The following is a 14,435-nucleotide window of genomic DNA, read 5'->3' as shown; positions in this document are numbered from 1 at the left end:
GGGACACTTAGACACAGTGTAGAATTAAGTACGGTATGCTGGAAACGTGCACCTTGCTCTAAAAAGCTAGTTATTGATTGCTGGGACACTGGAGGTCTTCAGCTGCCTGTGTGCTCTGCTGGATTTCTACCATATATTTGCACCTTTAAAGTGTATTTCCACTTTTGCAGTCAGATTGGGATAACACCTGTTTTATATTTGTTACATAATTCCATTCACATTGCATAAGCTAAAAAAATGTAAGCCTTTTGGCTGGACATGCACTTTAACACAGGGATAATTAGCTTGCAGTTTGGATTGAGTAAAGGTGCCCATACACCGTACGATAATCGTATGCGATCGTGTTTTCGTCCAATATTCGTAAGGTTGATGGGCAGTGTACAACCGCAAATACTGTACAATTGTACCACTTTTGACTTTCAATCCAAGTTTGAAAACTTTGGTCGATCGTACGATTTTCGCAAGGTTAGTGGCGTTTCCGTATGATCTACACTGCTCATGCGCAAACGAAAATACGTGCAGTCGATTGCCGCAATTCGTTCGGGTGCTTTTCTTTAATTACGGCTAATTGAACCTTGCAATAATCGGGGCAGGATGGGGCCGGCGTACGAAAATCATACAATTGTTTGATCATCGGACGAAAAGTGTCGTACGATAATCGTAAGGTGTATGGCCAGCTTAAAGGAGAACTATGGGGTCAGGGCTTTTCCCCATAGTTCTCCTCAGGGTAACGGGAGGACACAAACTAGCGTCCTCCCGTTACCCTAAGCTCAGTATACCGCGAGCTACAGCTCGCGGTATACTGAGACGCCGCAGCCGGAGCGGATCCCGACATCGATGTCGAGATCCGCCCAGCTGCGTGAGTGACAGCTGGTTCTGCCTATCTAGAGGCAGAGCCAGCTGTACCCGCCCCCTCCCCCATCCGTTCCACCAGTCAGCGCTGGAGGAGCGGAGAGGGGAGGGGGGAATCCAGCCCCTCCCCTGTAACGGCAGAGAGCCGTGACAGGATCGAGAGGTGAGCGAACGCCGGTATATGTTCGCTCACCTCCTGATCTACTGAGCCGACCTGTGACAGTCTCATTGTCACAGGTCGGCTAGAACTATGAGGTGAGTGAAAAGCACTTACCTCATAGTTCTCCTTTAAGTGTATTGTAATTCAGAGAATGCAAACTTTCATTTGATTAAGGCCTTATTGTGATGTGCAAACAAGCTTTATATAAATTTAGGCCTCACACACACTACGTACCAAAATGTTGACTTCAGGTGCGTTTGGAGCTCATTTCTAAACGCACCTGGACTCATGTAAAGCTGGCCATACACCTTACAACCATTGCACGACTTTCATCGTGCGATGGTTGTAAGGTAATTAAAAGCTTGTACGATCTGCCCATCTTGGACAGGCAGATCCCCGCTGAGGGGAGGGCTTCCGATTATTCCAATGCTGAGCGGGCAGTGTGCGCTTGCGCACACCGGCCCCTGCGGCATTTGTCTTACAAGCACGCCACAAACCCGCCGAAAATCGTCCGATTTTCGGCTGGTTTTCCAACGTGCTCGTAAGACAAAAGACGTGCGACCGTACAGTAGAAACGGTTGCACGCCTTCCATACACCTGCCGATTATCGTACAACACTTTTCGTCTGATGATCGAACCGTCGTACGATTTTCGTACGCCGGCCCCATCCTGCCCCATTATCACAAGGTTCAATTAGCCGTAAGTAAAGTAAAGTACCTGAATGAATTGCGGCAATCAACCGCACGTTTTTTTCGTTTGTGCATGAGCAGCGTAGATCGTACGATTTTTGACGTACGGAAACGCCGCTAACCTTGCGAAATTCGTACGATCGACCAAAGTTTTCAAACCTGCTTGAAAGTCAAAAGTCGTACAATTGTACAGTATTTGCGGTTGTACACTGCCCATCAACCTTGCGATTAAACACGATCGCATACGATTATCGTACGATAATCGTAAGGTGTATGGGCACCTTAATGCTTTTCTATGACTGAATGCACACCCAGGCTTCCGGCAGCGTCTAGGTGCCTTCAATAATACATGAGGAGGTAGCTGTGTGGGGATGAATTGTTTGAGTAGCCCAGTTTTATGCGGCTAAACACATGTGAATGCATGGAAACGAGTGTAAATGCATATAAACATGACTGAGCCCGGCACAGAAAAAAATTATCTGGGAAGCATTCATTTGTTTATTCTTACCAGATAACTTCTGTTGGGCTTCAATGCTGCCCATTAGTGTGCATGAGGCCCAAGGCAGTGGCCAATAATAATCAGATTATGAGGAGTATATTGTAGTTACATATGTGGCTATGACCTCACTGAAGAAACTAAACAGCCATTGTCTTTCTTTATTAACCTAAAGGACCCTTTACATACCAAGCTTATAGACTCCTACTCTCCCTGCCAGAACTCCCACATCCAGCGCCGGAACTCTTGGTGACCTCACTAATTAGTAGGAACTGTAACTTCAGCTATTCTGGAAAGTCCTTTTTATTTTTAGTACAATTATGGCATTCCTCTGGCGTGTGGAAGAACTTCACTTGGAAGGCTGCGACAGTTACAGAAAAGCAAGATTTTTAAGATCGTCGAACTCCTTTTGCAAAATGGAGACACCCAAATTATTATTTGTAAATGCTGACTGAATAGTCCTGCCAACAAGCCGAACCGATCGGTGAGTTTCTAATGCAATGCATCCAACACAGCAACTGTGTTAAAGTCACTGCAATAGAATCCACAGAGCACCCCAACAGGATCACTGGGAGTGTACGTTCCAAAATCTGCCTTGTGTAGTTTTTCTCTCTGCTTAGTGTAGCAATGAATCGCTGGAAAGCTATTGGCCAAACATCTTCCTGGTTTAGCGGAGGAACCTGTGAGTTAAATGTTGCAGGAGCCACATTTAATGTTTCTGGATTAGCCCGGGGGTGGGGCTATTGTGCTTTTGTTAGTTAGGGCTATTGCCTGGAGCATAGCACAAGAAGCTCTGATGTAACTACAGTAGACACCCCCCTAGGTCAGGTGTAGGCAACCTTGGCACTCCAGCTGTGCTGAAACTACAAATCCCATAAGGCATTGCAAGCCAGAGGGATGACTCCCAGAGGCAGAAGCATGATGGGATTTGTAGTTTCAGCACAGCTGGAGAGTCAAGGTTGCCTACCCCTGCCCTAGGTCATCACCTCTCCTTGCTGCAAGAAAAGGAAGATGAAAGTGAGGGTAGAATGGATCAAATTGTCCCCATTACCCCAGCACACCCACACGTGTGAAGGAGTTGAAAGGTTGGAACTCCTACTTACCTGGGAGCTGCTGGCAGTCTACTTAAGAGATCAAAGAGCGTTAACGCTGCAGCCTCTGTCTTCACCTTTCCATGCCAAGGGAGGAAAGAAACACACGACGCAATTACAACCCATGCTCATAAGAGTTAAGCTCGCTCTCTTCTTCAACCCTCACCCAGCAACTCCCCTTTGGCATCTGCAAGCCCAAAGATGCTGGAAGAAGGGTGGAGGGGGACATGTTTTAAGAGCAGTGAGGAATTGATATAACCATTTCAAATATCTAACATGTGGTGTACACCTAGACTCGCCTGTGTTCTATCAAAAGCACCAACTCATCGAGATCTCCAACTACCTCACTTCCGGTGCTCAGAAAGACTGGAGCTCTGTACAGTTGCGGTGCGCATGCGCGCATAGTGTTTTCAGAATATTCGTCGAGTTTGCCACCTGCTGAATATTGTTAAAATGCAGCTGTACAGAGCTCCGTCAGTCTTTGTATTTTGCAGTCCAACGTCGTCTGGTCGAAATCTCCAACTTGCAAGTACCCGGCAGTGAGGTAGTTGGAGATTTTGACGAGTTGGAGCTTTCGATAGAATACCGGCCGGCAGTGCATCCACCTTGAACTTCTGGGAATAGCTTAGCCCTCATTGCTGTGTGTGAAACAGGCCAAGCACCTGACGTTCACATGGGCCTACTTTATGCAAAATACAGCTGCTGCTAAAATCCAGTATAGCAGTACTGTGAGTCGTTTCCTCTGCTGACCTCCAAAGCCAAGCCCAAACAAGAGGAGGTCGGCAACATCTTCCAAGGAGGTTCAACTAGTACCATTAAGACTGTGGTGAAGGTTGCCCCTCCAGAGGTGGGGGAGGAAGGAAACCTCTGGTTGTTTCTGCTTGGTTTGAGGAAGCTCAGAGAACTGAGGAAGTGAGTCTCGGCTTTTTTTTATATTGAACTTGAGCCATATGTTTCCTGTTTTAGGTAAGTGCAGACAAACAAACACTCTCATTTGCTGTCCTGTAAGGTGATTGGGGAAACCTTCTTAGTTCAGCAATATTTTGGAGCTGCACGGGGTCCCTTTGTCAGCCTGCAAACATACCTTGACAAAGACTCCCTATGGAGCCCCGAAAACATTGGGGATCTCTAAATAAAAACAGTTATATTTGCTGAACATTCTAGCTATGTGCTACCGACTTCTGTTGGTTGAATGGTGGTTTTAAAGGAGAACTATGGGGTTAAGTCTTTTCCCCATAGTTCTCCTTATGGTAACGGGAGGACACAAACTAGCGTCCTCCCGTCACCCTGGGCTCAGTATACCGCGAGCTGTAGCTTGCAGTATACTGAGACGCGGCAGCTGAAGCGGATCCCGAAAATTGTGCCGGGATCCGCCCAGCTGTGTGACTGACAGCTGGCTCTGCCTATCAAAAGGCAGAGCCAGCTGTACCCGCCCCCTCCCCCGTCCGTTCCGCCAGTCAGCGCTGGCGGATCGGAGCGGGGAGGGGGGAATCCAGCCCCTCCCCTGTCACGGCACAGAGCCGCGACAGGATCGAGAGGTGAGTGAACCCCGGTATGCGTTCGCTCACCTCCCGATCTACTGAGCCGACCTGTGACAGTCTCAGTGTCACAGGTCGGCTAGAACTATGAGGTGAGTGAAAATCACTCACCTCATAGTTCTCCTTTAACTTCAGAAATGGACCATCTATTTTGTTGATATAGCCATTTGCTGGTGAGATACCAGCCATCTGGTGTACAGCTGTGACCCCATAACAAATTTTAACATGCAGTTCAGATCAACCTCCCCCTGGGTCAATTATGTGAACATGACAAACAAGGACTTTTCCTAAAAAACTGATGTCAAGTTTATTAAATAAAACCCTAACTGCTGTATTGTAGACCATTAATACCATGACCACAGCTGCCCTCAGCGTCCAACAGACAGAGAGGGAAGTGATTTCATACCGCAGGAACACAGGCGACTAAAGGACAACTACATGAATATGAACCAAGTACAAAAAACATCTGTGAGTAATATATAGCGATGCACCGGATACTAGTATTGGTATCAGTGCCAATACCGAGTATTTGGGCATAATCGTACTCGCCCAAATGCCCCCGATACTGGAACTTCTGGTCAGAGGGAGAGCTCCCTCTGATCAGCAGTGCCGAGGGAGCATGGAGCCGGCTTCCTTCCAAATCAGGAAGCCGGGCGGTGGGTTATGACACGCTGCCTGGCTTCCTGATTGGTCAGGAAGCCGGTGTTCATTCAAGGGAACACCGGCTTCCCAGGCAATCAGGAAGCCGGGCAACGGGTCATGATCCGCCACCCGACTTCCTGATAATCGAGGCACGCGGCTCTAGTATCGGTGAGCACCAATAAACAAGATTTCGGCACTCATACTCGATACCGAAAAAACAGTATGGGTGCATCCCTAGTAATGTATATATTAAACAGCCAGTGTGGCAAGTCAAGGTCTGTCAGCATAAATGAAAGTGAATTTTTGCAGATCAAAGCAACTCACTGACATAGGTCTAGAAAAATTCAGAAGCATGAAGGCCACACTTGACCAAACACAATTCCCGGACAGGCACTTGAAGCCAAAAATAAAAACCAGTATTACTGACAATATAAACTATGTGTTGGGAGAGCCATCGAGCAGAGGAAGGACTGCAGTATGAAAGCCGACATGTAATACAGAGCCACAAATGTAGGTGTGTTTACTGTGTACGTGGCTACAAATTGGTCAGGAATTCACACTGACTGCCCAAAAATAATAGTCATGTGTACAAAGGGAATCCTGGACGTTGTGGGGATGGGAGAGGGGAGGCAACGTGTGCTATGCAAAATCAGTGGCATTATAATGCAGAACACGCTCTGCTTTGCGTTTAGGCCTGGTTCACACCTGTACGTTTTTTAGCGCGTTCAACGCTCTACGAACGCTCTACAAAACGCTCAAACATGAAAATCCCATTTTCTATGGGTATGGTTCACACCTTGCCGTATTTCAGCCCGTCTGAACGCGCTACAAAACGGCCTACGCCGGAAAAGGTACATGAGCTTCTTTGCGGCGTTTTTGTCGTGCGTTTCCATTGGGATACAGTCAAGTAGCCCTCGGAAACGCGTTTTTGGCGCGCGTGCGCCACGAAACCCGTGACAAACGCGCATATTCGATACGCCTAGGTGTGAACAGAGCCTTACAGTAATGAATGGTAAAACGCGTGGGGCCCATTCCCACCAGATGTGTTTGGAAGAAATAGCAAGCACGGCCCCAATGCAAGACAAAACAATTTGCGTTGTCACGGATGAGCACAGTTCACACCACCGCTGGAAAAAAAAAAGTACAGAATGCAACGGTGCAACCGCCTCGTACCATTCTGTGCCCATGGAACTTAATGAAATGTCACTGGTAACATTTCAATAAAGTTCTAAAAAAAAAAAAAAGTAAAACGGGATTGGCACATCAGCACTGTTGCCGGGCAACACACACCAGCAGCTGAGCGATGTAACACAGCTGCTGGTGTGAATGGGCCCTACAGGCTGTGACATACTGCGCGGAGTGCGGACCTTCGCGTGCAGTGTGTCTCGCAATTTCCTCTCGGGTGGCGGGAACTCGCATAGCTGAGCGTGACGAGATAAAAAAATAATTTTCAGCCAATCGGCTCGCGTGTATGAACCCGAGCATCAGGATGCGAGTTCCTTTGAGTTCATACGCATGTAGGGTTGCCACCTTTTCTTCAAGCGAAACCCGAACACTCAAGCGACACGCAGACATTTTTTAGTGAAGAATGGGTCGGTGCTTATTCATATGTAAATAACTCCACCCATTCATATATAAATATCACAGTTGAGACTATTTTCAGTGGGGGGCAGTAGCCCCTATCTTAATTTTGGTTGCCCCTGTCTGCCTGAGATCTTGTGTCCGGGTTTCTGCTGCCATGAAAACCCGGACACAGCAGTCAAAACCCGAACTGTCCAGGTGAATCCTGGACAGGTGGCAACCCTATACGCATGAGCCAATTGGCTGAAGATGAAGTATTTAATCTTGCCGCGCTCAGCTACTCAAGCTCTCGCACATGTGAACGTCCACACCTCGCAATGCAGGTCGCGCCTTTGCATGCAGTGCGTCACAGGCTTTACAGCAGAGGTGGCACAACTGTGGTGAAGCTACCAATCCCATAATGCATCTGTCTCTGGGAGTCACGTCTCTGGCTGTGAGAATCTGGCAATGCCTCATGGGATTTGTAGTTCCACAGCAGCTGGAAGGCCCGAGTCCGCTCACCCCTGCCTTACAGTAACGTACAGGTGGTAAGGGACCCTCAGCTAAGCGCCGTTATAGCCAATGACATGGTCTCTTTGTGAATTGAGCCGAATGTGCCTTTTTGTGCGAGTAAACCACACTTTCCTCTACACTGTGCGCAGCCTACACGTGTATCTGGGCAGGTCCGCAGGAACAGGAAGCGCGCAGTCCACCATGGTGTGTCCGAGCTGATGGAATTACCTGTCAGGCCGTAGTGCATGCCGCCCATCCCGCTGTACAGCTCCACCACCCGTAGTCCGGCCATCCTCCCCCGGCCCGTGCTGCCTCCTCGGCCTGTGCCGTCTCCCCCGCCCCTCTCTGAGCGCTCTCCCCTCCGCCTGCACCAACCGGGACTTCCGTGCGACGGGCGGGGAGCTCCTGGCTGTGGCCCTCTCTATAGGGCAGCGCTAAGTGCGGTCACCCATAGCAACCGATTATCGCTCCTGTCACTCAGGTAGACTGCGGGCTCTTGTTGCTAGGGGTTCCTGCTGATAAAAATGACTACGAAAGTTAAAGCAATTTTCATAGAAAGAAAAAAAAAACGGGCTGATTTGTGGACATTGCTGAAAATGAGTCGCAAATTGTGGTTGTCAGTAGCAACAAAAGGAACACCGGCATTGTTGTTGGTTGCTGGTGATGTACTATCAACTCTTTATGGACTGCACACAGCACAACATATGATGAGCAAATACCGGATTTCATGTACTGAGCGAATGTTTGCTAGAGTTATATCAAAAGGATCTTCCATCATGGAGCTTTCCGAGCTGGAGCATTGTGAGCTTTATGATGTAGACGCACTTAAATCTCCCTCTAAATAAGTTCATTCAGGTTAAAAAGTCTTTTTTCAATGTTTTCAAACATACAGCTTTCATTAAAATAATACCCATGAAGGTCCTCGCTCAGGCTCTTCCTGTTATAAGGTGACAACACTCTGTCCCTGTCTTCATCTGTGCTCCTGCGTTGTCGCAGCCTTCCCCGGTGGAGGAAGCCATTCCTACTCACATTTCACAGGCAAGGTTGACCGTTCTCTCCATCAGGAAACCCACCCTGAGAATTTGGGTGAAATGCGTTAGAGTGGGAATAATAAACATATTAGTGAGCAGGTAGTGTTCCAGGTAGAGATGCACCGATACCTATACTAGTACCGGTGCCGATACCTAGTATTTGAGCACGTACTCATGCTCACCCAAATGCTCCGATACCGGAACATCCAGTCAGAGGGAGATTTCCTCTGGCCGGCAGTACTGCGATGAAGCATTGAGATGGCTTCCCGGCCAATCAGGAAGCCGGACGGGTAGGAAATGACTCGCCGCCCGGCTTCATGATTGCCTGGGAAGCTGTCTCCATGCTGTTCGGCTGGCTCAATGCTGATTGGCCGGGAAGCCGGCTTCCCACCCAATCAGCATCAAGCCGGTCAAACAGCATGGAGACCGCTTCCTGGCCAATCAGGAAGCCGGGTGGCAGGTAATGACCTGCCTCCTGGCTTTGTGATTGGCCGGGAAGCCGGCTTCCCATCCAATCAGCATCCAGCTGGTCAAACAGCATGGAGTTAGTTTCCTGGCCAATCGGGGGGAAGCCGGCTACATGCTAGCGGAAGTATCAGTACTCGCTATCGTCGAGTACGGAAAGATAAATATCGGTACTCGATACAGAGAAACCGGTATCGCTGCATCCCTAGTTACTGGGTCCTCCAAAGCTGGACTTTCAGGATGACTCCAGCTCTGTAGTATGATGCCACTGGGAATTAGTTTATATTGAAGGCAACTCCATTCATAATGGCTTCAGCGACTGTATCTGATGTCCATACTGACCCATGTGACCCATGTGTATGTGACAGATGGCGGAACACGTCCCGCTTACATACCAGCTGCACACAGTGTCCTGTTACAGTATGTGCCCTCTGTGATTACTCGTCCGTCAATATACATGGATGACATGGAAGTGTAAGACATTATTTAGGATTTAGCTTTACTTTTATCTTTGATGAATTGCTCGGGTTCTGGAAGTAGAGGACATATGCTGATGGTGTCATTTCATGTCTCCGTATTCATTTTTAGGATCTGGTGACGTTGTGCAGACATTTAATACTCTTGTAAAGGTCCCATTTCTTATATGAGAGTTCACCTACTTCCCACAGACAGGTCACATGTACACACACACACACACACACACACACACACACGCTGCAGCTGACCCATCTCTAGAACAGAAATAATCCGCTGTATTGCATATTGTCACCTCCCATCATGCTGAGATATAAAGGAACCAGTATTTTCATTATAAATATATTCTTTGCCATATATAACATAGAAAAGTAGACATATATCATTATCATAGATGCCTGCAGCTGATATAACAAAAGAATGTCACAGAAAACACAATAAGGGGAAATTATCAAAACTGGAGCATACAAAATGTGGAGCAGTTGCCCGTGGCAACCAATCAGCTTCTCTCTTCAGTTTGTTCAGTTAAGATTTGAAAATGAAAGAGAGAAGCTGATTGGTTGCCGGTCACAGCTGCTCCAGATTTTGTCTGCTCCAGTATTAATAAATTGTTCCTTGTTTATAAAATAATTCTTCTGCCCATAACATCCAAATGACTTGTCCGGAGTAGATTGAGGGCTTGTTCACACCAAATGCGGAGCACATCTGCATGGGTTTCTGCACACGCAGTGCAGTGTGTTTTGCCGCTTTTTGTTGCCGCTTTTTGTTGCCGCATTCTGGGCCATTTTTGTAAATCGTTTGCATGTGTTCCAGAACAGGTAAAATAGGGCTTGCTGCAGTTTTTTTATCTGCTCTGGAACTGATCGCTGCAGTGTGTACTAGAGCCCAAAATACCATCGGAATACATTGGACGAAGTTTTGATCTGGTCTGTAACTGCTCTGCTCCTGGAAGGCACATGGTGTGAACTAATCTTCAGGCAAACATTGGAGCAGTCGTTGTGGGCAGCATTACAATTTACAAATGTTTGGGCTGACTACTACTACGGTAGACTGTGCCGTATTGGCTGAAAATTTACGCTGATGTTTTGCGACTTTTTTTAGTTGAATAAAGCCTTTTGATTGGCTCGGGTTAGAACATCTCTGATTGGTTGGAATTTGGTGAGGAGCCGATTGTCTGGCTAAGGGCAGGTTTACACCATTTTCTGGTCCGGAAAATGGTGTGAACCTGCCCACAGTTCCAGTGCAATACAGACCAGACAAAATAGGACAAGCAGTATTTTTCTTGTCTGGTCTGGAACGGACTGAGCTGGTGGGAACAGAGGCCAGAAATAGCATAGGGATACATTAGGATTAGGGATGTCCCGATTCCGATGCTAGCATCGGAATTGGGCCCGATACAGGGCATTTTGACAAGTACTTGTACTAGATGCCTAGCGCCAAAGCTTGCGTTTTTTTTTTTTTACCTTCCGTGGTGGCTGGGGTCCTCTGGGCAGGCTGGAGGAGCGTCGCGTCACTGCTGTGGGCGGAGCTCCAGGTGGGGGTCTAATGTAGTTGGCTGGCGACTGCCCAGAGGACTCCGCCTGTAGCTCCGCCCACAGCAGTGACGTGACGCTCCTCCGCTCAGCCTCTCAGCGCCGCCGCCGGGTCTAATGTAGTTGGCTGGCGACTGCCCAGAGGACTCCGCCTGTAGCTCTGCCCACAGCAGTGATGCGACGCTCCTCCGCTCAGCCTCTCAGGTGTGAACCAGGCCTAAAAGTACATCTGAGCTTGGAGTGGTCAGGGTTCTGAGGAAGGGGGCGTGTCCCAGAAATGCATTAACCCTTGCCACTCACTGCTGGAAGACGACTTCGATCGTGAGCTGACCTGGCTGCGCTGTGGCTTCTGATGGGCGATATCCTCCTGTGAGGGGAATCATTGAATACGCTTGTGTCACTTTTCTCTTGTGAGTACATTACTACTTTTTAAAGCAAGTTATGAAACGATCCTTCACATGGAGTCATTTTTATAGATGTTAAGGTTCCCTGCCTTGTGGAGCTGCCCCAGTGTCATCAGGTGGAATCAATTAAGGAGATGGGCTTGCTGTGATTCATTTGCGCCGGGAAGATTTTGATTTTAAATAGGCATACGCAGTATGAAACAGTGCACGGTGAAGGTCCCCGGATCGGGGCTGAAGGTAAGTATTTATCATAGTAGGATGCACTCAGGGAAGTGGGGGAATTTAGTAAAGCACAAAGGTACACTTGCTCTTTAAGAATATTTAGATTCCTGCATAAGCCCAGTAGTGATTGCTTCACTTTAAGATGTTTTGAGACATGAGGGCCATTGTGCTATACGAGGCATGCAGAAAATCAGAAATAGTTGACGTGTTTTCTAAAATGAATTCTCATTTTTGTTTCACGGACAAGGGCTGGTGTCTATTCTTTTATTCAAACATTCCAACCATGCCACCAATAACAGTGTTTTCTGCCATTTACATCTAGGTATTGCTTATAGGGTAAGTCCACATTCTTCATAAAATGATAAATCTAATTGCCGCACAAGCCAGTTGTAGTTTGGTGTTAATAAAAATTTACTTTCTAGCTGTATCTACAGCGAAACGTTCAGTTTAAGGCTGCATTCACACCAGGAGCTGCACCACAGTGCACAGCGGTTGGTGTGTTACCAGTCACAGTGGTGACATGCCAATCCCAGCACATAGCACTGTTTGCCATTTTGTTTGTTAGAACTTTATTGAAATGTCACAAGTAACATTTTGTTAAGTTCTATGGGCACAGTGTGGTCCGGTTGTGCATGCAGTACTTTTTTTTTGCAGTGCACACCACTGCAGCACAAAGTTGAGAACTGAGCCCATTCATGACAAGACAAATTGCCTCGTCTAGTGTTGGAGTTTATTTATTTATTACAGGTATTTATATAGCGCCGACAATTTTCACAGCGCCTTTACATAGTTGCACATTCACATCAGTCCCTGCCCTCAAGGAGCTTAAAATCTAAGGTCTCTATATTGCATGCATACATAGGAGAACCAATTTTAGACAGGAGCCAATTTACCTTCCAGCATGTTTTTGGAGTGTGGGAGGAAACCAGAGTACCCGGAGGAAACCCATGCAAGCACAGGGATGTAACGAGTCCCGAGGGGTCAGACCGCTCCGGTCTCTCCAATTGCAGGGACGGCCGCTTTGCGTTCCACGGTGGAACGCGGAAGCCGCTCGACTTCCTGATTGTGGAGCGAGCGGCCTGCGTTCCACGTTGGAACGCGGAAGCCGCTCGTTCCGGAGGCTGGCTCCTCCCACGTCCTTGGGCTATTTAAAGCCCAAGCTGAGGCAGCATGGCGTTCCACTATTGGAGTCAGAACGCCTGCTGCCTCCTTCCACCCGAACCAAACCTCTGAGACCTTCAGGACTGCCTGGGAAGGACCCCTACTGCTCAGCCTGTGGACCTACACCTTGCACCCCTAACTGATCACCAAAACACAAGTACCCCGCCGTGGGAGCCTTAAGGTGCCCATACACTGCTCGATTCTCGTACGAGAATCGGGCGAAATCCCACGATCGTACGAGAATCGAGCAGTGTGAACTAAGACGTGCGACCGTTTCTACTGTACGGTCGCACGTCTTTTGTCGAGCCAACATGTTCGAAAACCCGCCAAGAATCGTACGATTCTCTGCAGGTTTCTAGCCTGCTCGCCCGATAGCTGCGGAACGGGCCGGTGTGCGCATGCGCACACTGCCCGTTCTGCATTGCCGTCATCGGAAGCCCGCCCCTCAGCGGGGCGGGCTTTCGGTGATCGCAAGTACGATCTGCCCGTCCAAGGTGGGCAGATCGTACGGGCTTTCAAGAAGCATACGACCATCGCAAGACAAAAGTCTTGCGATGGTCGTAAGGTGTATGGGCACCTTTAAACTGAGTCTCTGCTCGTTAAGCCTTGTGTATAATACGGACTGTCTTCATTACCAGTGAACTGTTCCTCTTGGGGGAAATCCTCTGGCATACCTGTATCTAAGTTGCAACCCACTACCTAGAAACCTGCACCTACTGCTTTCAGTTCATTACTAGTAACCCTAGGCTATGACGCAATAGCTCTGCATTTACACTTTTTTTGTTTCATACGGATGTGATGCTAGAGTCCCAAACTCCCCACTAAAGATTGGGAGTGACGCCTGGGACTCAAGCCTGAGAAGCTGTCTCCACTCACCGCCCTACTACTACTACACTCATGCAGTTGTGATCCTATACGTTGCAACTACAGCAAGCGTGACAAGGGAGAACATGCAAACTCCTTGCAGATAGTGACCTGGCCAGGATTCGAACCAAGGACCCCCAGTGCTGCAAGGTAGAAGCGCTAACACCACTGTGCTGCCCAATATGTATGTGCATGCAATGTGTGTATGCATGCAGTGTGTTGTGCTGGAAAAATTGGATAGCACGGCCCCAACACATTTGGTCTGAATCAAGCCGAAATCTGCTAGATGCATTCTTAGTGCATCAAAACAGAAAGTAGTCATTGCTTGAGTAGAAAGCCTGTTCCCTGCCAGCATGCTGTAAAAAGGCCCTTTCCTCTCTGTGTGGAAGCAGCGGTTTCTCTGCAGAGGCCTGAGACTCCCCTCCCTGCCTAGTCAGAACGACCATTTTCCAATCAGCAGGGAGCATGCGCTTTGTCACCTGGGGGCGGGACACCGGGGGGTGGGAGGGTGCTGGTTAGAGCAGACTTTTCACTAAAAATGCAAAGTCCACTTAGGCCAGGTTCACACCTAAGTGATTGAGCTGACGAGCTGTTTTTGCGCGTTTGTCCCAATGGTTTTTTATCAAAGCAAAATCGCGCAATAACCGCGCAGTTTTCAAAGCATAGAGATGTCTATGGGACCAAAACCCGCTATCAGCCCGAAAATAGCTCCTGCACCTTTTTACTCAACAGGCAATTTCG

At 48.2% G+C, this 14,435-nt stretch overlaps 1 protein-coding gene across 1 annotated transcript in view; it reads right to left on the bottom strand.

Moving 5' to 3' along the window:
• The window catches only part of TRDMT1 (tRNA aspartic acid methyltransferase 1), a 38,926-nt gene extending 30,993 nt beyond the window's left edge, over window positions 1–7,933 (bottom strand). Inside the window, exon 1 of the mRNA XM_018564022.1 lies at window positions 7,770–7,933. Coding sequence (XP_018419524.1) covers window positions 7,770–7,833 — 64 coding nt within the window. The 5' untranslated portion in view covers window positions 7,834–7,933. The remainder of the gene's footprint in view (window positions 1–7,769) is intronic.
• Between the last annotated feature and the right edge of the window lie 6,502 nt (window positions 7,934–14,435).

The sequence above is a fragment of the Nanorana parkeri genome, unplaced genomic scaffold (assembly GCF_000935625.1).
Source record: "Nanorana parkeri isolate BGI_ZX_2015 unplaced genomic scaffold, ASM93562v1 scaffold23, whole genome shotgun sequence".
NCBI lineage: Eukaryota > Metazoa > Chordata > Amphibia > Anura > Dicroglossidae > Nanorana > Nanorana parkeri.
The sequence above is the reverse complement of the archived record's forward strand: the minus strand, read 5'-3'. Positions and strand labels throughout refer to the sequence as shown.